This window comes from Gambusia affinis, linkage group LG18 (genome assembly GCF_019740435.1).
Source record: "Gambusia affinis linkage group LG18, SWU_Gaff_1.0, whole genome shotgun sequence".
Lineage (NCBI taxonomy): Eukaryota > Metazoa > Chordata > Actinopteri > Cyprinodontiformes > Poeciliidae > Gambusia > Gambusia affinis.
In genome coordinates, this window is record NC_057885.1 from 8137154 (window position 1) to 8163127 (window position 25974).

Here is a 25974-nt window from a genome sequence, read left to right on the forward strand (position 1 = left end):
TAGATTTTCAATTTAAAAGCCCTATTTACGATCTTGGATTTTACCCTCATTATACCGCTCTCTCCGTCTCTGCAGACACTACATTCACACTTTTTCCAAACAGCACTCAGAAATGCGTTCTGCTCCCCGTTGAGCCACCGTTTCTATGACCGGCTTGGATTCTGCTCCTTTTCCTGAAATGTTTTCTGCGTTGTGTCCAGTTTGTTCCCACCTCCATTCCTGCAAATTAGTTGCAACTGCGTGTCGTTGTAGCCACATTCTTTCTAAATGCACACAATTTGAAGAAAAAGCATCGCCGGAATGGAACCTCCGTCTTCCTGCTTTTATGTCTTAATAATTTACAGAAGGATAAAAGGTAAGTGAAGCTCAGCAAAGTTTAATGAGAACTATTAAGTTAAACCTCCTGTGCTTATGTCAAATTGTCCCTCTGGGATGAATGAAACTGTGGGGCTGAAAGACGACAACATTTTGGGAAACAACCAGTCAAGCCTTCAATGTAAAAGCTTCTCATCCTACAGCATCAACATGTATAATCCTCACACCCTCCTTCTCTCCTTTCACCTCCAAATATCCTTTCTATTCATCCATACTAAAATGATTTCAATCTTGTCCTACCTACTTGGATAAAGCCACCTTGAACTAAAACCAAATACCATTAGCGTTACCCCGGCCCCCTCTGCATCTTTTAAAATCTGACATTTGCTATTTATGGGTGTTCAGGATTAGAAAAGTTTATAATATTCAAGAGACTGAGGCTCAAACTGATTATACAGAGTACATCGCTCATCAATGTTAAAGGAAAAAGTAGATATTTCACTCAAAAAGCATAAAATCAGTTCTTTTATTGATTAGCCTTATATGTATGTACAAAACCAGAGTGACTTTAAATGTAGTGAGTTGGATTTCTGTTTGAATGATACAAGAATTTTAAATGTATTACCATCTCTAAATAACTCTCAATTTATTACTGTACAGTAAAATATCACATTTATCCTAGTTAAATAAACTGGCTTCAAAGTCCTCCATACAGACTTCAGTGTTTTAAAAAAAGAGCTACATTACCAGAATATTTGCTACTGGAAATAAAGGCATCCAATTTTTCAGGAAGAAAGCAACATTTTTCAATTTAAAAAAAAATAGGCTTATTAAATAATAAATTATATTTGTCAAAATTATATATGAAGCAGTAAGTTCTTTTTCATTTCTGGCTATGTTTTAGTAGTTTGCATCAGGAATGTTGGATATAAACGGTATACGGTAGAAATTCAGCCTACGATAGAGACCTGTTGTCTACCGGCCAACCGCGGTAATGCTTGTTGATGACGTAACCGGCCGCCATCAAAACAGAGGAATCGGGAAGCAACGTGGCTAACAGAGCCACGTTAAAAAGGCAGGTGCAAAACACGTCAACTATCTGGACCTGGTTCGTGTTTAACCTCCAGTGGTTTTAGCGCGATGCTCAGAAGTAGCGCTGCAGACAGCAGAGAAACGGAGCATAAAAGCATACATGGGATCCGCCAGGGGCTAAAACTCGCTGAGTCCAATAGACACCGTTTCTATCCCTCTCACCGTCTTGGCACGGTGCTCCGTCACGGTCGGACAGCGAGGAAGCACCATGGGGCGGGGTGGCGGTCGTTCTGAAACCAGAGTAAAAAAATTTGTGTGGTTTAAATGCCCACAAAATCTAGTGTTAAAGGAGTTTTTATAACTATATACATGTGATTTTGTTCTTTTTATTGTAAGTTTTCTACAAACAATATTGCGATATATGTTGCAACCACCACCCATAACAATATATATTGTGATATATCATGATATGAAATTCATATCGTGACATGATATTGTATGAAAAACAATGACTTCTGTGTTTTCTGCGACATGAAGGAAATGCTGTCGGTTCCACTCCGTTGAGAATATGCACACTCTAACTTGGTCACTATGAGGCTTTAGTGATGTGGCAAAAGGTAAAATTGCAGTGATTGGTCTGCAGCAAAAAAGATGCCAAAGCACTCAAGTTTTGGAGCTAAAATAAAAGTGGCACAACAACACAGCCTTGAGGAAATTCACCTGACTCTCACCAGGCTCTGCTGAGAAAATGTTCAGTTTTATGAGTAAACTTTCTTAACATGAGATTGAAAAATGCTTGGAAATTCCTCTTGCTTGTGTTTCATTGTTATAAATTCATTGTAAATCAAACATTAGACCAGTGCTTCTCAATTCCAGTCCTCAGGCCTCCCCCTGCTCTGCATGTTTTAGATGTGCCTCTATTCCAGAACAGCTGATCCAAATGATTGCATGGCCTCTTCTGCAGCCATCAAGTACTGCAAAACCTGTTAATCCCCCACAGATCCAATCCAGGTGTGTGGCAGAAGGGAAACACCTGAAACATGCAGGGCAGGAACTGAGAAACACTGCATTAGACAGTTAAATTTTGCTTGTGACCTTTGCTATATTTAATCATCGTGACCATTTGCGATTCTTTTTAGTTGTATTAAACTCAGAAGTGGTCAAAATTTATAACTGCTCTAGTATTAACAGAAAATTATTGCATTTCTTTTCAATTTGCCATCTTAGTCGACACAAGTTAACAATTTAGTAAAACTGTTTCCCATCGTTTTTGATTATTACTAGCTGGGGGGCATCCTGAACTAAACTGGCCAATTAGATTACATGTTAAAACAGAGAAAGCCATGATGCATAAACAACCTCATCTAGCTTATCTGAGTTGCACGCCATGACATCACCTTACTTCCCAAAAGTGCTCTGTGCATAGCGCTTCAGGTATAAAGTCATTACCAACTAATTGATCAAGATAGACAAGTTTGGATTCATTCTTGTTCTTTTAAGATCCAAGCCAGTCCACAGAGAGAGATCATATGATATCAGAGAAGTTTATTGGACATCATGTCATTTAGGGTGGAGCTAAACACAGAAAAGTATTTAATGCTGAAGACCAGAGAAAAGAGATACTGGTGACAATGGCTCTTCAAGGGTTTGCATGGGGGATCGCTGTGATGATCGCGCTCTTCTTCAAAGGTGAGAAAATGATAATGCTTATATTTCTCTTTCATTGAAATACTGTTAAAGAAAAGCATCGTACACCGTCCATCAAGATCAAATCAGTCATTTACTTTGCAGTTCACCTTTGTTACCCAAAGTCTGGAGGACAAATCTGGCTTTTTATGTGGCCCTCTAGACTGCAAATTACATTAATAAGTCCCTCCAGTTTTTCACAAATCTGCAAAATTCACACTAATCAATAGATCTACACATTTTTGATATTTTGCTGTTTTTTGTTTCTCTTTTCAAAGTTGGCTAAAAACATTTAGTTTAAGTGACTGCTGCCTCAGTCTTACTTGATATGACAATAAAATGTCACATTTAGTACCATGCATTAGTGCAAATGTTAAAATTCCTTACAAATATTTATAAATTAGCACCATAAAAACATTTGCAAAATCCTGGATGGACTGATTACTGTGAAAAGATGTTCAATAATATTAAATTAGAAGAAACTCCTACTTAATGCTAAAACAGCTATTTATTGTAAATTTGATAATTTAATGGGTTTTATGAAAACATTCTGGCACAACCAGCCCTTTAAGGACATTCAGGTTTTTTATGTGGCCCAAAATGAAAATGAGCTCGACATGCCTGGCCAACAAGTAATTTATCTGAGAGATTATATCCATAATTCACAGAAATACTTTACCAGAAGAAACAAAATGATAGACTTTAGTATGACATGGTTTGTTTACAGGTAGACCATGGAAAAGGACAGCATGATTTGTATAGAAAACAGGATTATGATCAAAACTCTGACTGACTAAGTGAGAAAACAGTTTCACCTGACTTGTTTCATGTGTGTGTGTGTGTGTGCGTGTGTGGGTGTGTGTGTGCGTGTGTGTGTAAATTTCAGGAGGTGACTCACAACCCGGTAAGTTTCCAACATTCCTTTTCTAATTTTTGTTAACAGGAAGAAAAACAGAAATAATAATCTATTGTACTTTTGGAAATTTTTAATGGTGAAAATGATCACATGTTGATCTGTAAGATTTCTGAGGTGGGGAAATCAGTGCATCACTTAGAATGCAAAAGTATTCAGACACTTTGAACGTGATGCTACAAACAAACTTGAATGTTTGTTCTTGGGGTTCAATATAATAGACCATTGCAGAGTAGTGCAAAATAAAATTTTTATTATGGTATGCTGTGTTGATCTATCCCATAAAATCCTTTTAAAATGAACTGAAATTGGTGTTTGTATTATCACAATAACAGGCATGTTTAAGGCACAGCAGTCAGTTTTGTTAAAAATCATTAAGTTACAAAATATATGGACTAAATCTAATTTACAGATTTTTATAGCATAAAATAATTCAAGCAGCACATTATTAAAGGGGCAGTGTTACGTAGAATCAACATTTTGAGATTTACGTCATGTAATGTTATTCCCTCATCAAAAACTTTCCTGGACTGTTGCTTTCTTTCTCCATTATTGTTTGAGAAATCCTTTAATCTAAAACACCTGGGTGGTCCTAGCTCCACCTTTGAGGACAAAGCTCCTCCTCCATGCTGCAATTTCCAAGCTTCTGACTCAGAGCCTCCCTTCTCCATGACTGCTCCACCCAGCTCCTTCAGACTAGCCAGTCACAATTAGCAAACATCTGGTGGAACTGCACATTAACTGAACTTACTATAAAGGCTACTTCTCAGTGAAATGATGATTTGATTTATTTATTTTTTTCAAACAGGTTTTTAAATCCAAGCAGTCGGTAGGACAGAGAAAACATCTGCATACATAACCAAGAACAATATTAGTTTAACACTACTTTTCTGTTTGAAAAGGAATATGAAGAAGTGAACACTCATTTAATATGACCCCTTTTCTAAATTTAATGAACCAGTTGATTAAAGAAAATTTAAAAATTTAATGAAATTTACTGGCTCAATAATCCTAAAAAATTTGTAACTAAAACTAAGTTATAATATTTATGTGCATGTTCAATATACTGCTAGAGAACCAACAAAAACTATATTCCATCGGAAAAATGGTTACAAACTAACTCTCATAAGAAAATCTATGAATGACAATAGTAATAATGGCAATTATATTGTATGTCCAGTAAACAACTGGACATACAACATCAGAATAATTACCAAGTCTTTGGCAATGTACACCTATATATTCTTCTTAATCTGTGTTATGTAACGATAAGTAAAATGCTTTTTAAAAAGGAGAAAAAACAACTAATAATGATAGTATGATAACTTTAATAAGTTACAAACAGTAACAGAAGAAAGGGAGGAAAACCTTTGTGTTAATTCCCTTCTTCCCTGATAAAACATTGTTAAAGGGTTAATAAAGGAGCAGCGTTATGACTTCCTGAAAGCAGAATTTTATTAAAGAGCAGGAGCTTTTAAAGACACAAAGGCCTAATTTCAACAAGTTAAATTATAAAGACAAATTTCTAAGTTATATTTGATGTAGATAGCATTTTTATAACAGCTATTGCTAGATTGTGTCATAAAACGGCAACATGAGTCTGGAAAATAAATAATGCTGCACCTTTAACAAAGATTTTCCTATGTGTTCTGACTAATTTTGTTACTGACTGTTTTAAAACAAAAAAAAGAAGAAGTAAAAACTGTCTGTGTCATTAACCTTTGTGTTTTGTAATTGTTGTAAAGCCTGTGCCAGACCTCCCATCAACAGCAGGATCATCGGAGGGCAAGATGCACCTCCAGGAAGATGGCCCTGGCATGTTACTTTTGTAGCTAGCAAATTCGGCTTCCCCTTTTGTCAGGGATCTCTGATCACCGACGAGTGGGTGCTGACAGCTGCTCAATGCTTAACGTAAGAAGCTATGGTTTGGTATTTGCAACAAAACACCTTGCAGCAACCATCTATTGAACTGCACTTCATATGTTTCTTAGAGTTATTTTTCAAAGACCTTTTCTAATTAATCTACCTTAAATTCCAGACTACAGAGCACACATGACTGAAAGCCACATGCTCTAATTTTAGAAAGAAAATCAATTTTGTACAAGCCTCACTGGATTAGTAAGATGGTAAACTGCAGGTGACCCACGCTGTAATACGAGATATTTACACAAAAAGACATTACAGGCGAGGAATTTTTAACTTTTAATTTAATCCATATGATAAACTAATACATATTGCAAGTGCTTTTTATGAACAGTGCCTTTAACATGGCTACCTTTAAATATACATACGTATCAGTAACAAATTACATTGCTTATACATTTTCATTGAACAGTGCACAAACAACATTCCAATATCTCCACGTTCAGTTTGTTAACAGTCCCAGTGAGGCAGGTAGTGGAGGAGAAAGTACTAAAAACATGTACTTAAGTAAAAGTACAAATACACAGACAAAAATGTACTCTAGCAAAAGTACCACATTAACATTTGTACTTGAGCAAAAGTAGAAAAGTACTGGCTTTTAAAAATACCTTGGTATTAAAAGTAAAAGTACTTCCTGAATGCATTATTTAACCTCTAATAAAATACCATTAAGAGTACCTACCGTATTTAATTTTAATACAATAGTAATGTACCATTTTAATTAACGATACCACAGATAAAGCATGTTTTTATTGTGTTTATTCTCTGTAACAGTTTAGACTTCGATATGCGATTCTATGCATCATAATTTCAGGGATGGAAATATTCTGTCTCCTGTCTTAACATAGCATGAACTTCGCTTTTTTTTGCCACCAATTGCATTTATTTTGAAAACCATCCAACAGAAAGGGGATGGAAAGAAGGTGGATGGGGGAGGACATGCAACCAAGGAGCTACATAGCAGTGTTGTAGTCAAGACCACTTAACCCAAGATCGATACCAGCGCCCTGCACTACATGACCCAATAAAATTAAGTGCACTTTTCAAAATTGTTTCTCAAATTGATTTGAAAAATCCACATTCCCATAAAACACCTAGATATTAAATACTTAGAGCTGAAATAAATGTAACCAGTATCATTATCAATTCAAACTCTTCTTCATTCTGCTTTGCTTCCATCTCTGTGCTACAAACCAGAGGTCTCCTGCCATCCCTAAAAAGATAACGCCCTGGACGTTTGCCCATATCACCCACGTCAGAAACCACAACTGCCTGCATAATTAAACAGCAATTAAGACAATGCCCCAATGATAAACAAAGCTCAACTATGAACACCATCCAAGGTGCAACAAGCAAGAAGTAACCAAGCAGAAGTAGAACCGTGACTGTTCTCACACTGTCTGCCACCATGACAGGTTACCAACACAATCAAAGAGATTGATCGCCTTTAGCGTAAAACCTTCATCATAAGATTTTCTTTGAATGTTTTCCATGTTGATGGGGGGTGAAAAAAAATGACAGTTTTACTATACCGGTCATTGATTTGTGAAATTGTTCTTAATTTATTGTACAATTTCATTAGATCTCTGATCAATTTCATTGGTCTATTGTTATGAGGCAAAATGCTTTTGGAGGTGGGGGGAACAAACAAAAAAGAAAACATGCAGTAGCCTCAACTTAGTAAAGGCCACAGTGTTCAAAGAGTGATGAAAAAAGTAGCAGCTTATACTCCCAAATTTACAGTAGTCAACTCAAAACAGATTTCAACTGCAGTAAACTTAGTGATGTGCAGCATTCAGGTCAGTTCAGCAACTGGATCAAAGATGCCAATTCTACACCTCTACTACTGAAAAGAAAGCAAGAAAGACAGATAAAGATCTACCTACTGTGATACTCAGTGACATGTTCAAATACTTTTCTTCTCTCTTCTTTAAGAATTTTCCCTGATGTAGTTTTGCTCGTTGGTGTCACGAACCAGCCTGGAATTATAGTGACTCGGACAATTGCAAACGTCCACTGCCACCAAAACTACACCTTTTATGGTGGAAACGACATCTGCCTTGTGAAGCTGTCTGCTCCAGTCAACTTCACGGACTACATCCGACCAGTGTGTTTGGCTGCAGAAAACAGCACTTTCTACGATGGAACCAGCAGCTGGGTCACTGGTTTAAGCTACAATGGTAATTTCTACAGTTTTGTTTTTTTGCATCAGCTTTCTGTGTAATACAATTGCTGAATTCTCCAAAGAAAAATAACCATTAAAACCTTTTTCTCTAGGATCCTACTCTTTCCAGGAAGTCAATGTATCAGTACTTGGGAACAAAAAATGTAACTGCGTCTACAACTTTAACTTTCCAATAACAGAGGACCGGATGTGTGAAAATGGTTCAAAGACAACATTTTTTGTAATTACCTTTTTTTGTTCTCATTTTTTGATTATGTTTTGCGTAAAATTGAACTTTATGAAATGCACTTAAATCTGCACTCCAGAGGCTTTAAGTAACTTTTCTAGATATTTGATACAGCTGTAACTATGTTGTGACACTATGCTATGAGACAGTCATGTATTCCAAATACAAAATACATAACTTGGTCAAAAACAACCAATCAAACCCAGAAGGAGGGTGTTAGCGCTGTCAATCACGCTTGTGTGTATGATTCACTCCCTCCAATTAGTCTCTGCTGCCCTCAAGTTTCTCCTCATCAGCAGAGCCTGCCACAAATGCTAAGGCTAGTTAGCATAGCCACTGATCACAGCAGATAAACTGTTTAGTGTTTCTCCACCATCAGCACATTGAGCAGCGTGAACATGAGCAGTGATTAATAGCACCAAGACACCTCTTCTCCTGATTGGCTGTTTCTGAACAGGAACATTTCTGTAGATAATAGTAGCACTGGTACGAGGCACAGGAGCTGGTTTTTAATACCAGTTACACACAGCAGCTGTAACTCAATTTACTCAGTTCTCATCTCAAGCAATTTAATGAGATGTTTTCTGTCTCACTTTGTTGATTTTAATATAGTGATAGTGTTATTTAAAACAGCCTGTGTCACTGTTGGACCAGATTGAAAAACACTGTTTAACATTTATGCTGTTCTAAAATTCTTCCACAGCAAGATGAAGGCGCAGCTCTAGTGACCAAGAAAGACTCCATCTGGGTTCAGAGTGGGATTGTGAGTGTAAACTTGCTGAATCACGGTATCTATACTCGTGTGTCCCAGTACCAGAAATGGATCACCGACAGAGTCACTGGCATGGAGCCAGGCTTTGTTACCTACACCTCCCCAGGCATTGACAGTGAATTGAACTACACCTGTCCTCCACCGCCGAATTCCACTCAGTACCCTTACTTTACCTCTCAGTACCCTTACTCTACCACTCAGCACCCTACCACTGACGGCAGCATATTTGGCAGTGGTGAAACTCTGATTCCCATCACTCGAGTCTTCGCTCTCTCAGCTCTTGTTCTGTTTGTCCATCTGTTTGTTGGTGGTGCTGCAAACTAAATCCTAACTTTCATTCATGCTGCACTCTAGTACATAACAAACGCCAACTCTCTATTCATTAGAATCAAAATGTTGATATTGTTACTCTGATTTAGTTTTATTTCACCAATTATGATTCCTACAAAGCAAATGAAGGGTGTAATAAGTTTATCTGGTAATTAGTTTAACAAACCTCTCATAAAATTGAAATTGTATTTTGTTTGTCTTTCTGTCCTTTTCATTGTGTTGACTATATTTACCTAAATGTAAATGCCAATTAAATCTCAAGTGTTTGACAGGTTTGGGATTTTTAGCAACCAATCACACTGTTATTTTATTAAATATGAAACAAACGGTGATCAGTAATAAATAAACTGTGATTAAAATCATTCAAAACTATATTTTTCTGCTGGTTTTAATTATTTTTTGTGCCAACCCGATGTTTCAGAGTTGGAAGGTTCAGTTTGGTGTCCAGTTTGACAAAAAGAGAAGCAGTTTTGAGTCTGGCGAGGGAATTTAATGCGTCTCAGGAGAATTTCAATTAAGCCAATCCAAGCCAAAATAAATGTCAAGAAGTGAACATTTCTTCATAACCAGAAAATATTTAATGGGCTGTCTTTAACCTTTCACAAGACCTGCTTGACTACATTAAATTACTGGTAGAGCTATTTTGAAATGCTTCCTGGAAAAACTAAGATAACCTCTTTTTAAGAAGGTGTGCCCGGTAAAAATGTGACTTGGAAAGTTGAAACATACCACAGCCAGAATGAAACAATCGTTTTCAACAAGGGAAAGTACGTCTATCTTATGTCGCCCAGATGAAAGGTTACTGTGGGACATGTACGTTACATAAGCAGAGGTTTAACTGCTGGTTGTTGGTCAGAATCATTTCCATTTGTTTGGAAAAGCTCATTACTTGCAACACTGAATATCAGTAAAATAGTGTTAGCTCCAAACCGCACAGCATTATACTTTGTTTTCTACCTACAGTCATGCATTTTACAGGCATATTAAGCACAGGTTCTGATTATTTTGAATCTAATTTAAGGCTAAAAAAGGAAAACAGATGCCAAACTGTCATTTATTTTACAAGGTTGACACTTTTTGTGTAGAAACTAACCACATTCTTCTTGCTTCCATTGGAAGTGAAACACAGACGCTTCACTTGTTGGTGCCCATCGGTTTGGGGAGCTCAGAGGAAACAATCTCAACGAGTACATCTAATTTCTTTCATTATTGTTCATGATGTACAAACCAAACAATGTACAAGGCTTCTTCTCTAAGCTCAAAACCCTTAGTTCAGCTGTACAGTGGTGGAGGGATAATGATTTGGGCTGCACATTGTAGTCATCGACCTAACCATGAACTCCTAACCAGACATAACAAAGCCATACACGAACAGATGAAGCTTCATCTCAGTGATAACCCCAAACATGGCAAGAAATCAGCAACAAAAAGAAAAAAAGAAACTTGGTGTTGCATTGGCCGAAAGCTCAATTTGACTGACATGTTCATGAGAACTGAGCAAAAAACAATGTTAGCAAAGAACAAACTTCAACAATGTTGTATAAAGGGGCATCTTGTCAAACATCTTTCAGTTTTCCAATGCTAAGTGGTTGAAATTGTGAAGATCTGATTGGAAACAAGAGTGGAGTTTTTAAAGTTGCAGGCTCATTGCACATGTTGGAGTCTTGGCCCAAATGGATCCCCATTGACAGTCCCTCAAATGACATGTTTCTGCACCTACTGTAAATTTGCACAAGTTGTCCACGTGACTACCTTTTCAAACTTCCCGGTGGACTTAGTGACTTGTGTCTTTCATTTACACGTTTACAGCAGATCTAATTCACAAGTCTAAGGTGAATTTCACTTTCTCATTTTGTTGTAGAAAAATGTAATGGTGCGGCAAGCATTACTTGTAGGAGTTGATAGTGAGCTTGTGTGTATGTAATTGGGTTTTTCCCCTCCCTTTTGCAAAGAGGAACACATCATCCACCTGGCAACGTTGACTTCAGAGACAAGCAACAAACCCAACGTGTTTTTCTGGATTTTTCTTTAAGCACGACTCGTCAGGATCAGTGACAAAAAGAACTTATTACTCAAGATATGAGAAAGTGCTGTGGCTGGAGAAAAAAGATCACAATGGTGTGTGATATTAAAACAAACTAGGCACAGCTGTTTATATATTAAAAGGTATTCTTCTTGTGGGTTGAAACCATTATTATCTGTCCATTCATTGGCTTTTTTCACACATCTGATCCTGCAGCACATCTCAAAATAAGCCAGCCCCTTCTCCCCCTGTCAGCTTAAATTACCACATGAAAATGGAAAATTTATTTTCAGTCTTTGTCTACTGATGTCTATAATTTATACACATACATTCACTCTCCATAAGTCTGCTAAAGGTTCTTTCATATTGTAAACAGGAATTAATCCTCTTAGAGATTTAATACAAAGACCTTAAAACTTGATCATTTTGAATTTCTTAAGGAATCCAATAAAATGCCTTTTGGTCTTTGCTTAGGCTTTGCTAACACCTTCCAAGTCCTAGCTTCATGTTGTTGGCTGATACTTTTAAAACGAGAAGGAGGAGATTAGGACACGCAGTAAATTCCAGATCTTTTATGTCAACACATACACATTAGGCTCCGCAGAAGCAAAAGCACACACACAATGTCTTCGGCTGTATAAAGCCGTGCGCACGCATGTGGCTGCACACCTTTCCTATATACGTCCCAATTTGCGGAAAATTGAGCGCAGCTGCCGGTCCACCCTGTTGCCTTCCATAAATGCATATGTAAATTAGTATAAATACCTGGAAGTTTGCCACCACCTGAAGCAATAACTATGGCAAAGTCCTTCTTCGAAGTAGTATAAATATTTATAATAATAATAACTATATATTTTATTTAAAAGGTGCTTTCAGGACACAAGTTCACATCACAAAAAGAATCAATTTTAAAGAAAAAAAAAATCAAAATTAAAAAAGAAATGAATAAAGAGATCGTATAAATGCCTGTTTGAACAGCAGAAAGTTCAGCCAGGATTTAAAGACAGTCATTGAGTGGAAATGTGGACATTTAATCTAAATAGTGGAATCATGTGCAGAACTTGTACATTTACAGAATAGAGATGCTTTCTGTCCATAAAGGCACATTCACAAAGAGGGCGGCTCGACTGAAGGATGACTGCAGCTGCATCGGTACCTCTCGGCTCATTCTTTAAGTTTTGCTCGAAGCTTTAGGATGATCAGTCTGGATTAATCTAAACGCTAATAAACAATCAACATTTCCCAGCAGATCAATATGAGCTCTGATCAATCGCTCCCTCTGAATCCTTCCATTGGCGATTTTCTCCATCAGAGTCAAAGCGCTCCACAATTACACGGCTCAGCTTTGTGCAGCTACTTATATACATATATATGTCTGATCATACACACCTTGATCAGCCTAAAAATAATCAAACCTGAACTGTTTGGAGGTAATCTGATGATCCAACCCAGTTTTCTTTTTCAGTCAGAATGAAATTACCCCATCGATGCATTTCATGCACTTTGGCGCACGGACCAATCTTTATGAAACAAAAACTTAGGAAAAGTACTATTTGCATTCTACTGAGGTTTTCACGTCCTTCTATTTTTATTTTCTTTATTTTATGTGCGTGTTAGCTTACTGTCTGAGGATCGATGCGGATCAGTTTAATCATTTACGTTTAAATAATAACATTAAAATCATGAAAAAAAATTGGATTTGATGCTTCTTGGTCTAAATAACATTGAATGTAGTCAGATTTCAGTGTATTTAGGCGTATTTGGATGCTTTGTAGATTGATATTCTCTACAGAAAAAGTTTGTGTGGCTGCAGCACATTTTCACGCCAGCGAAAAACTGTGCGTAAATTTACACAAACTTTGACACAAAGTTAATTTATATACATGCATATTTATATTTTATAGATAATTTGCCACACAAAATATGGCGCTGCATATTTTTTTTTGTGCGCACGGCCCCAGGTCTGCCTTGACCCAGTTTGTCATCTGAACATTCTTGTGCCAGATCACTGGTTGTCGAAAGACGACCAGAAACCACCGGCGCTGTTTTGCAGGTTTCTCCAGTTTTAGTCACACCTGTAGAAGATTCAGGAGATTAAAAGTTGAACAACCAGTACTGCCGTGTCAAGTTCACCAAAACAACTGATGACACACCGCCGAAGACTTCTGCAGTTGCCAAAAGGATTTAATGAAGAACGTTTTTATGAAACTAGAGGCCTTGATCAAGCTCTGCTGGGAAATTCCAGAAACATGCAAATCCACCATAGATGTGGATATTCATGTAAAGATGAGCAATAGAACAATCGTCTATAGATGGGGAAACTTTTCACTGGAAAGAAAATAACTGCTAGGTTTTCAAGGTATGAAATTAACCCTAACCACATTAGAAGTACGAGTGGATTAACTTAAGTCCTTTGGGAAAAAAGACAATTCTTTTCTTTTTGTATCTTTTTTCCCATATTTTTCTTAAATAAAATGAGTAAATGTTTTTAAGAGTAGAATTTTAAAAGAATTTCAAAAATGTTTTATATTTTATGCAACAAGAAGAGAAGAAACCTTTTAAATTGCAGTAAAATAACTTGTGGTGCCATAAATGTTTAAGGTCACCAAGAGATTTTAATGAGCTGTAAGAATGTTGAAGCCCATCTACACCAACATATTTTCATTATTTTCTGAAATATGAGCTTGCCAATAATATGACATCAAAGCCAAATGTTTTTACAGAACCTTCATTTTTTTCAGTTAAAATTAAATGGACAAGCTCTTTGTTGAATTTTGTCACTTTACATGATAAGCAAAACATTTTCAAACCCAAATGATGTAAAGCCAGAGACACACCAGCAGGGGCAGTAAAATCTATATCAATCATTATGTTTCAACATGTTCTGAAGATGCGTCGAAAATGTTAGCTTGCAAGATAGCATTTTGGGTGGATGGCACTTTAAAATGTAGCCCCATGACCTGACTGAATGCGTGTAAAATAAATCATCATCCATTTCAAGTTTTTATGCTTAAAAATAAGTAAAAGACCCAGAACTGATGTCATCATACTACATCCTAACTCACCCTTTTAAATCTAGACAACATTTGGCTTCTGAAGCTGTCAGCTCCTGGCAACTTTACCAGTCCGGTTTTATTAAAGACTTTTAATCAGATGATAAAGCCTGCAAGGGCTGCACAGTGGTGCAGTTGGTAGAGCTGTTGCCTTGCAGCAAGAAGGTCCTGGGTTCGATTCCCGGCCCGGGGTCTTTCTGCATGGAGTTTGCATGTTCTCCCTGTGCATGGTGGGTTCTCTCCGGGTTCTCAGGCTTCCTCCCACAGTCCAAAAACATGACTGTCAGGTTAATTGGTCTCTCTAAATTCTCCCTAGGCGTGAGTGTGTGTGTGAATGGTTGTGTGTCCTGTATGTCTCTGTGTTGCCCTGCGACAGACTGGCGAAAATGTAAATTCAACAGAAGCAATTCTTTTTGAAAAAAACTTCTGCTTTACTTTTATATGTGTTTCCAATGTGATTTAATCATAAATTATTGATTAATGACTTTCTGAAGAATATAAGTTCTGTGACACAGATGTGTTGATATGATTAGGAGTCTTAACACTGGATAAATCAGTCTGACAGACGCTGTGGGTCAACATCAAGTGTTATTTAAAAAAAGATTATTTTAAAGCATACTGGGATCCATGTAGATGCCAATGGAGATTACGTTCAAACATTTAGATGATATTCATCTTTCTGCAAAAACTAAAGGACCTTCACTTCCTCAAGAATCACAATCTAATTTCTCCCTTCTTGTAGACGACTTCACTGCCCAGTCCAATCTAAATAATCTGGTTGCCTTGGTGAACACCAAGCTATTTATTCTCTTGTGTTTTGTTCAAATTTGAGATGAGATAACCGTTCTAAGACATAATACCAGTTACTCAACTTCTTCTCCATCCCTGATACAACAATCTACTGCAAAACCATCATCAAGTCTGAGGTTTATAGAGTGAAAAGGAATGATGAGAGAACGGCGCCCTGTGGTGCTCCAGACTACCTCGTCAGAAACAAACCTCCCAGTCCCACTTTTAAACCAACTGTCTGCCAGTTTTAACAATGTCAACTATGGGCCATTTTAAATTTGTTTCAACTCTCCCTCAGCATCAACAATGAAAATATTTTCTGGAATTTATTTTACGGTCTCTCTAAATTGTTATTTAGAGAGACCGTAATAAGTAAGAAAATAAAAAGAGGCTTGATCTCCTTCCTGTCATTTCCCATAAAATTCATCAGAAGGGAGGAGAAATTGTCTCTTGTTAACCTCCTCTTAGCTTCCAAAGAGGAGGTTAACAAGAGACAATATACAATAATAAGACGAGATGTTTGAGCCTCATAAACATGAGGCACTGCGTACCACCAGAAGCCCTTCAAGGTTTATAAACTCTCCCTAAAATGAATGCCAAATGGGCCAAAAGCACCTTATGTTTCAGTTTCATTCACTCTCTGAATTTTAATCTTGAAGCTTTCGCACATGAATGGAACTGCTGTCCCCTACAGGCAAGCTGCAGATTATTTCTGCTCAGCCCCTTCTCTAAAATGTTCTGGGTGGCTGCTCGGAAAACTAACCTGCAATCATCCTCAAGCAACAGAAATGACCTCATTGTTATTCTGCAGCTTTGATTTTTCTTCTCTGTGGTGGAAAATGTGGATTGATGGACCTCTTGCATTGTGACTCACACAGAGCAGACAAAAAATTTATCTAAACTTGTGCCTATAGAAAAAAATAATACACGTTTCTATTTTTACACCAAGATTTCAGAAAATTTCATGAACAAGACAGGATTTGTGTTCTTCATCACAAGTTAGTTTAAATCAGTGCCTGTTTTAGTTCTCTCCCTGGTTTAACACACCTGGATCAAATGGTGGCTCATTAGAGGCCTAGGAAGAACACCGACATGCTGAAGAGGTTGTTACTACCACCAGGGAGAAAACCAAGACATGCAGGATGCCGGCCGTCGAGGACTGACTTTGGACACTCCTCCTGAGTGTCACACTCAGTAGTGTGGAAAATGTTAAGGTCGGACAGCGGGGCACTGAAGAGGGAGTAGGAGAAGAAACAAAAGCGTATGCAAAGTAAGGATTGTGCACAGGGTAAAAAGCTCACGCAGAGAACCAAGTGACCCCTCTAAGGGCTGCAGGAGGGTTAGAAAAGATGCACTTAAAAAAAAAAAAAACACATCTGTAAAAATGTAAAACGTCACTCCAGCATCCTCACATCCACATGAGCCATTTGACTGTTTCCACTGGAATTTTCTGCTTACCTTTGATGATGAATTTATCACTTACATTAGATTTATTGTCGTCGCACAGCATTTTTAGCAGTGCAGCGAGATTAATGGAGTAACTCTGCTAAAAGATTTATTTAAAAAAAACCAAGACATTGTGTGCCTGAATTGGCAGTTCCTTAAATCTGCCAGGGTATGAATATTTTTGCAGTAATCAGATAAATAACTCCAAATCAACAAGCTTAATTCAAATATTGATTTTGAAAAATAAATATTCTCCCTTGGAGCAAAAGGAGGTCTGGAATTTCACATCTACTGAATACAGTTATTGCACCGTGATGTTGTAAAGAAGATGAGTTGGTGTGAGTAGCTGATTCTGCTTCACACACACTGATACTTTTGGCTGAGTGTGAATTACAGACATGATGAAGGTACAGCAACTGTAATTGTTCAGATCTACCACTTTTTTGTTTTTTTATTACTACAATGAGTTGTAAAATAAATTTATTCAAGGCAGAAAGGAAGGAGTCACTGATATGTCAGACAAGCATATTTTAGGTGTTTGCCACTGGACTGAGTAAATGTGGATAAAAATGTGTGAAATTGTAGCTGAATGTCTTCGTCTTCTCTGCCCCTCTAACATTTTTCCCCCTCAATATTTGGCTTCTACTTTCACGCTTTCTTCCACTCTTAGTTATTAAAATCACCACAGTTGATAAGTTGCATAAAGAGTGTGTGTTAGAGATACAGAAAAATAAATTGCTTTAATCTTCCTCTTTGCTGTTTCAGCTAAATTTTTTGAACCGGCTGCTGTTTGGCTCAGCAGACTAACACGACCTCGGTTTTCACACATGGTTAAGACAAAGACCAAGTTTGATGTATTCTGTGAAGCGCTTCGAAGCACAGTTTGAATAAATGGTGGCTTGTGTGATGCAAATTGTTTTTTAAAGCAGAAAAAAGGGCTAAAGTTTTAGGAAAGCAAGAAGTATCAGAAAAAAAACAAAACGTGGAAGCAAAAGCACTTCTCTGAATCTGAGAAGTGAAGAAACACTTTGAAACTTTGGTGATGGTGGGAGGCATTTGTCCCGTAACCATTGGGTTGCTGGTCTGAGCCCTTGCTCCGTCCATCTCCGCTGAGATGTCCTTGGGCAAAATACTTTACCCATCTTCAACATGTTCCTAAGAAAACACCATTTTAATCCGGACTTCTTTAGACATTAGAAGGATTTCATGATATACGCTACTCTTTGGTTTGGGCCAGGGTAAAACGTTTGCTTTGAAAAAGAATTTCAATTTTTAAACCACTGCTTCCGACAACCTTGGAATAATAAGCAAGAGCCATAATGAACACTTCCGTGACATTTCCTGGATTAGCAAGGTTCATGTCAAATACTGGAGAAGAGCAGGGCAACAAGTACTCATTTGTGAAAAGACTGACATTTCCAAATTCTTCTAAAGTCTTTATTTTTTGTGAAGTTGTTGATATTCTCCACCTACTTGACCGCTAACTTGCTAAGTGATAATCCATGTCCCCGTGAGTGCACATACCAATAAGCACCAGTTTCCCCCCCAGGTCTGAACTCTGACAAACAACGAATGAAAGGACAATGTCTTTCCAGTTCCTTACATCCCACAGGAATAGATTAAATGTATATCTAAAGCAAACTAAAGCAGCAACCAGAAAAAAAAAATCTGAATTGATTTATAGCACAGGAGGTGGTATTAGGCTAAGATGATGAAGGCTTTCCCCACAGTAGGAGGAAATATTGACAAGATTCTTGATATAGGGCGAAGGATAATGGTGGTCATGAACGAGAGGGAAATATGATGCCCTTGAAGAAAGTTGGAGGACAGTTAGAGTGAAAATATTAGAAGAGTGAATCCGCTTTATGATCTTCTTAGAGCTCTTATGGTCTACTGGGTAAAAAATAATTCATGTTTCAATATCGGTATCAATTCAGCATTATTTCCTTCTGCTTCATCCACCATTTCTCTCTTGGACCTTCTTACGGACTGGTTTTATTGAGTCATCTTTTGTCTTTTTTAATATTAATCATCTTCCTTTTCCATCTCATCCCTTCTTTATTCATCATAAAATAAAAAGTCAAGCTGAGGTCTCTATAGTCTCTCCCCAAAAGACCCTTGCAGAGGACACACTTTCAGAGGAAGCGAGGCCTGTCAAAGGAGCAGCCAACGCATTTATCTTTGTCTGTTGGGGACCGTTTACAGGACAGAAAAGAATAAGGTCAGCTGAGGAAAAATTCCCCAAGAACCATTGCCCTCCTTGTAAGATAGCACTGTTCAAAAGTTTCAAGGCATTTTTCCAAATGTCAGTCATCTGTCCCTAGCCTGGGTCTGGACCATCGGCTATTGACAGACTATTTCTTGCCCAGAGGAGTGGACTTTGAAGTCCTGTAAATCGCTAACATTTGGCCATGATACATAAGGTCCATCGTGAAAAAAAGCTACGCTATGACCAAAAGCCACCGCGAAGAGAGAAGTATCAGCAACAACTTGTAATTTTTCCACTTCCTTGAATTGAGGACAAAACAATGGGATTTACCTCTCTAGCATTCAGCCCAGCCACATTTTTTACTATTAAAAAGGAGCCAATTGTAAAACTTTAGACGTTTACTAAACCGTGAGAGTAGTAGGACCATGACATCTTTAAAGACAATGAAATATCTTAAGCACTCTTCTTTCTCTGACTTTAATTGCTCAATATTTAGAAGCGTGCCCAATGTGGACTCAATGGCTTTGTTCACTTCCTCCACTGCCGTTGCTAAAGTGCAACAATAGGCAGACTTTGATTGAAAACTCAATGTCATTGTTCACTGCTCCTTCTGTTTGATTGGCCAGGATGAAATACCTGAGAAATTCAACTCGATGGGACAAATCCCAGAAGGACTGGAATTGCGAAAGAAGACTATGGTTAGACTAATTTGACTCAATCTCTCAACCTTGGAAGACAGAAAATTAATTACAAAGTCCTTACAATCAGTTTAAGAAGGTAAATATACTCTGGCTCCTTACATGACTCCTCCTACCCTTTTTAAACACCAGACAACTGAAATAATACTTTCTCTCTCTCTGTGAAGTCTGTACTTCCCACTAAATGAAGCCATTCATCAGAACAGTTCTCTGCTCAGTCATGACAAAGGACTAGCTAATGGATTTATTACACTTCACTTGTCTCCTGAAATATTCACTTTAATGTAATAAACTGCACTTATACTCTGCAGTAAATCACTTCTTCAAATCTGATTGAAACAAATTAAATGTCCAATAAGTTGCCTGTATAGTGAACTAGAATAGTGTTCTTCATACCGCCACCAGATGGTCTCGGCGGTGAGGACTCTGGATTTTATTTCAAGACAGCAACTGTGAAAATATCACTAAACTTACAGCATACTGTCCAGTTTATTTGTTTACATGTTTGTTTTCATTGGATGCAAAACGCACCGATTAAAATCCAAGCAATATAACTTACCAATTACGTGTTTCTGTTACCCCTCTCCCTACCTTTCACTCACACGCGGCGCTCCAAGAGATGCGCAGTAGTTTTCTTTGAGTGGCTGAAGATGCCTGTCTAATCGTCAGTAATTGAATTACGCAACATAAATCATAAGAAATCCAATGGCGACAGCTAATTCAGCAGCACTTCACTTTCACAGACGGTTTAGACTACTTGGAAAAGAAGCTCAAAGAAAGGTAAGCTCCATTGACGTTATATTAGCAAAGCTAGCTGTACAGAGACACATAAGCATTGTGACGGGAAAAAAAATAAAAAATTACTCACAGCGCTGAATTATTGCGCGGAGGTTTTGACTAACATGTCGCATATATGGGACAACGCTGTGTCCAAAAGTCTGCAATATAGTAATGTGACATTCACCAACGATTCAATTCTTCTGAACTTGTCTTTACTAACAAGATAGGACTGGAGCAGGGCCGGCTCAAGGCAAACTAAGTCCCCTCAGTGGAGCTGATCTTATTTTTTTTTGTAATAATTTCTATCTCATTATAATATCAAAAACACATAATTTCACCATAAAGTAATTTGTTTTTACAATAATATATATATGATAATGTATGTAGAAATGATTTCATTCATAAAAAGAAAAAGAAAAACAATTGCTCTTAGGGGGCCCCTGGTGGCCGCACTAGGTATTGCATGCTTCGCCGGTAACAAGCTGCAATGTGCCGAGAGCATCCAAACGTCCAAAGCTCCGGTCAGAAGATAAGTTAGCAAAACAACGTCTGAAAAATGGATTTATCCTTCAGGGAAGGAGAAAGGAAAGAGGAAGAATAGAAAAAAGCCAAGATAAGCCTTGGTAATGTAATGTAAAAGATTTGTAAAGCCATAGCTCGATAGCGACCTGGAAAGGTCCGATTCAACAGCCAAACATTTATGCTAGGGTCTTTGTATGAAACTGAGGTTAAACTTTAAATGAGTTGATTCTCATGGTTGGCTCTGTGTATTTCTGAGGTATTTTTGGCTTCAAAACGCCGTGTTTGATAACATTTGATAATAATTAAAACTTCTCAATGTTTGTCTAGTAAAATGTTTTTACGTCAGGCTACATCGATGAGCTGCTCTGTGCTGTAGTTGGTGATTTGTTGTTCGCTGTTGAGCAAAATCATTTTGTGGCTAAAACAAACATTATTTTTACATCAACTTCTAAGTTATGTGAAACTTCTGTTAAAATCATTTGAAGGCTCAGAATCAGTCCAGTACCGGTCCACATTCTCAGGGGAGAAAGACTCACCTGGTATAAATTACATTTTAGTTATTGGATTTACACTTAAGAGAAATGTATTTAATCAAAGAATGTCAGGATTGTGTGAGTGCACTCATTGCAGTTTTCTGGCTGATCCCTGGTTACAGATCTTTAAAAACCCTGACCTGTCAATTTTAATTTTGGTTGGTATTTTTTTTTTGTCTGAAATGTTGCTAAATATAGCAAGAAAGTCACTGAACTGGCAACAGTGGGGTGAATATTGTTAAATGTAAATGTTCAGACCCGACCTGGCCGGTCTGTCAGTCAAACCTCTCACTGCAGAGCTGAAGAGGACAGAGGCCTAGAAATCAACTGGTCGATAAATCAGTTGGCAAATAAATGCTTCCGATTATGTATATAATGTAAACAGCACTGCCAGAGATGCAATACGTTTACAGCAGGTGTGTGAATGATCTAATGATTGGAGTGCTGATTGCAGCCAGTCCACATTGTTAGCAGAACTAGAGGGCCCCATGGAGGCTTGGGCCGGCCCTGGACTGGAGCCTCACTGACGATGCTGATTTCTGACATGAATGATATGGGCAAATGCCCAGGGCATTATCTTTTTAGGTAAAGAGTTTGTTCTGCTTTTAATATTTGTTAAATTTATTGCAGCTCTAAGTATTTAATATCTAGGTGTTTTTATAGGAATGTGAATCTTTCAGATCAATCTGATTAGCAGTTTTGATCATATTTCACATTTTATTGTGTCATGTAGCGTAGGGCACTGGTGTTGGTCTTGACTTTGTCCCGGACCCTAAAAGTCTTGGTCTTGTCTCGATACATTCTGGTCTCGGGTTAGGTGGTCTTGACTACAACTCTGGCTTTCTGGTTGCCAGTCAAATTTATCAGGCTGCCAACTGAAATCAAAAGGTATGAGGCAGCAATTATACTAAACAAATGTAATAACTTTTGAGAATAGCAGATTAAAGTGAGGGGGGAAAAAAAACCATTCAGAAAGATGTTTCTTTACATATTTAGTAGCATTGTTTTGCAGATTTTCAAAGGGTGTCCTCACCCAGAAGCTAATGCTGTTTTAAGGAGCTATGGCACGGAAAAGTTTGGGAATAAGAATAAATGCATGTTTTGGATATGAATAGGCACCATATAAATGCAAAAAGTGATACTTTCACTGATCCCTATGTAAAAGATTCTTCCTTTTGTTTCACACATTTTGAACACTTACTGGAGTCACTTGGGTATTTACCATATTTCACCGAGCATACAAATGTTTTCTAATTCCTTCTGGAGTGAAAAGTAGTAATTATTTGCTCCAACAACAATAAAAGCATCAGTATTAGAAGGATCTCCTGGTCTTCGAAACCTGAGACTGACCTCCACATTTTTTGTTATAAACCATTTCTTAATTACACCAAGAACTAAAGAAACAGCTTTTTATCTCCTTTTTGCCCTCCAGTGCTTTGTGGGTTTCAATTATTTTAATTATCTGGGTTTAAGACAGGCGGTTTAGAGAACTCCACGGCTGCATATTAAGAGTTTAAGGAGTCAGCGAGTGTAGAAAGCCTTAAAATTAAGCACTTGGCTTGTTCGTTATGATAACTGTGAGCAGACCTATCCCCTAACGAGCTAATTAAGACCCGAGAGCTCAGATCCCTCAGGATGTCTATACATTTTTAAAGCGCTACTTCTCTTTTTTCCCCACTCTAAGGTTGTAGGAAGTAGAAGCAATAGATGCATCCATCACAAACTCAAAAATAATGTTTCAAATTAGAGTTCATTTATTCATGATTCTTCCTCTCAGTGTGATAAAAGTGCCACACAGAAAGCGGTGGCCGGGTTTTACGGTCCACCGTCCGTTTCAGGAGGTTTAGTTCTTGATGAAGTGTGTTTCTTTGTCCGCCGTAAGGCATCCAATTACAGTCTCACACTCTTACAAGCAAGCAGAACAAAAGTGTCTTCATCTGCACACATGTGAACGCCGCGTTTTAGTGTTTCTGGAGCTCGTTAAACACAGATGGGGACCCTCGGCTGCCGCTGTTTCAGCGTGGGTGTGTTTTTAATAACGAACATGGCACGCCAGCTTCCCCTACACGTTTTGTTGCATCGTTTGTTCATCAGACCGTCACCTGAACGAGCACAAACAATTAGACGCAACCGCATCAATTTGGAGGCAGGATTTGTGACACACACGGTGGTGAAAGTGTGAAATGTACAAATGTTTTGTGTGACCTGTTTATTATCATAACACCTTTTACATCAAAGTTTCACATTTACTTTGTGCTACACTGCTTTTAAGATTGCAGTGCTTTACAAAATATTCACAACACTTGAACTGTTTTTACATTTTCATGTTTTACAAAATGTCAGTATTTCTGTTGTATGCATTTTCGTCAGTTTTCAAGATTTACCACAGTTTATTTGGATATAGGTCTATACTTTGAATAGGCCACATGGGTTCCCCCAGCCAACCAGGCTTTACATCCACCAGGCTAAGCCTTTTTTTATGTTTGCCTTTTTTTAAGCATTTACATTTATTAATACTTAAACGGTACTGTGTTCCTACAACACATAATTACCTAGTGATATATAATAACTCAAAAACATGGTAGGGCACTGAATGACTTACCACTGGCCTTAGCAAGTTTTCTGGGTGGAAACGCCGGATCATTCTAAGATGTGAGCATGCAGCAGTCTAACCCACTTCAATTGTGTGCTTATGTCACATAAAATTACAAATATCCATTAAATTTGATGGATAAATACTACAAATTCACCACTCTGTCAATGAATTTGTAGTATTTGCTTTGTGAATGACACACAGGCTGCAAAGATGGTGGCCACAAAGTATTTGCTAAAAAAATACAAAACAAAAAAGTGTATTAAATTCCCTGTGTTCCTCCTTCTTTGGCTTCTAACTCTGCTAATTTGTTTTCTCCATTTTCCACTCAGGCAAGCAGAATCAAGGAAAAATCTTTTTTTTTAGTGACTATTAAAACCAGCAAAAGAGATAAAGATACAGAGTTAAATCTTGGACTATGTTGGTGACACTTTTTCCCCCCTACTTAAAAGAACATAAGGTTTCAATCACAGCTTAGAAAGGATATTTAACCCTTCTATAGAGCTATGCTTTAAAAGTTTGTTTATATTTAGCCACAAACACCTGAAAGCCTCCACCGTCTTTAGCATCTCTGCAGAGTGTGAATAGAGCTCCTCTTGAATCGATGAGGCCATGACCCAGAATACAGAGAAAGTTCAGAGAACAACTTCAACTCGGTGCTTTCGTGCATTTCCAAACCCATTCTCTGTCGCTAACCATCTGTAGGACCTGAATTGAAGACTGACTGGTAAATTGAGAAATTTCCTCCACATTTGGCCTGTAGCCCGAAGACAACTGCGAACATAAAACGGGTTTCACTAAGTGACATCTGTTTTCTTTGAAAGGCAATGAAAGGACACAAAACAAGACATGCAGTTCCCCAGACTGGCTTTGTCTGATTTGATGTAGATGTGTATCTTTGAAGACTCAATAAGGTTTTCTGTACTACAAGGAATATCAGACTGGAGCTTCTTTTTAAACTTATCAAAAACTTTGCATCTCTTGCTGATATGAACTTTGTTCATTCTTACAGATAAGACAGAGTAAACTGTAAATGATATCAAAACTGTTTGATAGTCACCAGCTAAGTTTTTTGTATTTCCATTGCCCACATGCTCTTTACTTTATCGCCATCTGCTGACCAAAGATTGGCATTTCATCTTTTTTTTTTTTTTTTTTTACAATGTATGTATGAAATTGTTTGGATGGAGAGATTTTCTAAATTGAGTTTTATTGTGTAAACTGTTACTATGGATGTAAACAGGCATGTTGTACATGGTATATAAATATCCTTGAATCCCTCTGGATAACATACAAATATTTTGTATTTCTTAATTTAATGTCAGAATGTGAAAAAAATATGCCTATTTTACTGTGGAAGTAAATGTCTGGTTTTAATTGTGAATAGCAGTTTATTTTTCCTACAGAGAAATATACTGAGTCAGACTGATACTAAGTCAGAGCATCTCTGGGGTGTTTCCAGTGTACAGTGGTCAATATCTAATAAAAGTGGTCTAATGAAGAAAGTATAGGGAAACAAAAGCTGGGCCTTGAGGTTTAGTCCAACATACAACCCATTTATAAATTCTGATTCAAAGACGTCACAATGCCTCCATTTGTTGCATACCAGCTGACCAAGCAGGGTGATGCTGGACATACAGTAAAAATCAACTTTACTGATTAGAAATATAAAGACGGATGTGAAACACAGACGGCAGAGGAATTTCAGGTAAAGATATACCAACTTGTACATTATTTCTGTTCAACATTGCAGTTATTAAAGTGGATGCACTTTTATTCTGTCGCACTTTGGCCAATTTTTTGACCTTTTAAGACACTTGTATACATTCTAAAACACAGAAACACCATTGTTTCCGATGATATACACACCATTCTATCTCTGCATTTCTGCTTTCTCCATTCATATTCACGAACGTCTACCTCAAACAACCGCTCACGTACACACA

The 25974-nt window shown here is 37.6% G+C and overlaps 2 protein-coding genes across 3 annotated transcripts in view; one reads left to right on the plus strand and one right to left on the minus strand.

The window, feature by feature from the left end:
• Positions 1-25974, minus strand: part of htr2cl1 (5-hydroxytryptamine (serotonin) receptor 2C, G protein-coupled-like 1) — a 322666-nt gene that overhangs the window by 292184 nt on the left and 4508 nt on the right. The window contains exon 3 of one of the 2 annotated variants that reach the window (XR_006368689.1): positions 812-1637. The exons of the other annotated variant lie outside the window; for it this stretch is intronic. The gene's annotated coding sequence lies outside the window, so the exon portion shown is untranslated. Of the gene's footprint in view, positions 1-811; positions 1638-25974 lie in introns of those variants that run through there. 2 annotated transcript variants of the gene reach the window in all.
• On the plus strand, positions 2918-9754 carry LOC122819933 (tryptase beta-2-like). Its single transcript, XM_044097007.1, has 6 exons — positions 2918-3036; positions 3920-3937; positions 5692-5857; positions 7805-8049; positions 8147-8274; positions 8984-9754. Exons 1-6 carry the CDS (start codon positions 2979-2981, stop codon positions 9374-9376), a joined length of 1008 nt encoding a protein of 335 aa, XP_043952942.1. The 5' UTR covers positions 2918-2978; the 3' UTR covers positions 9377-9754.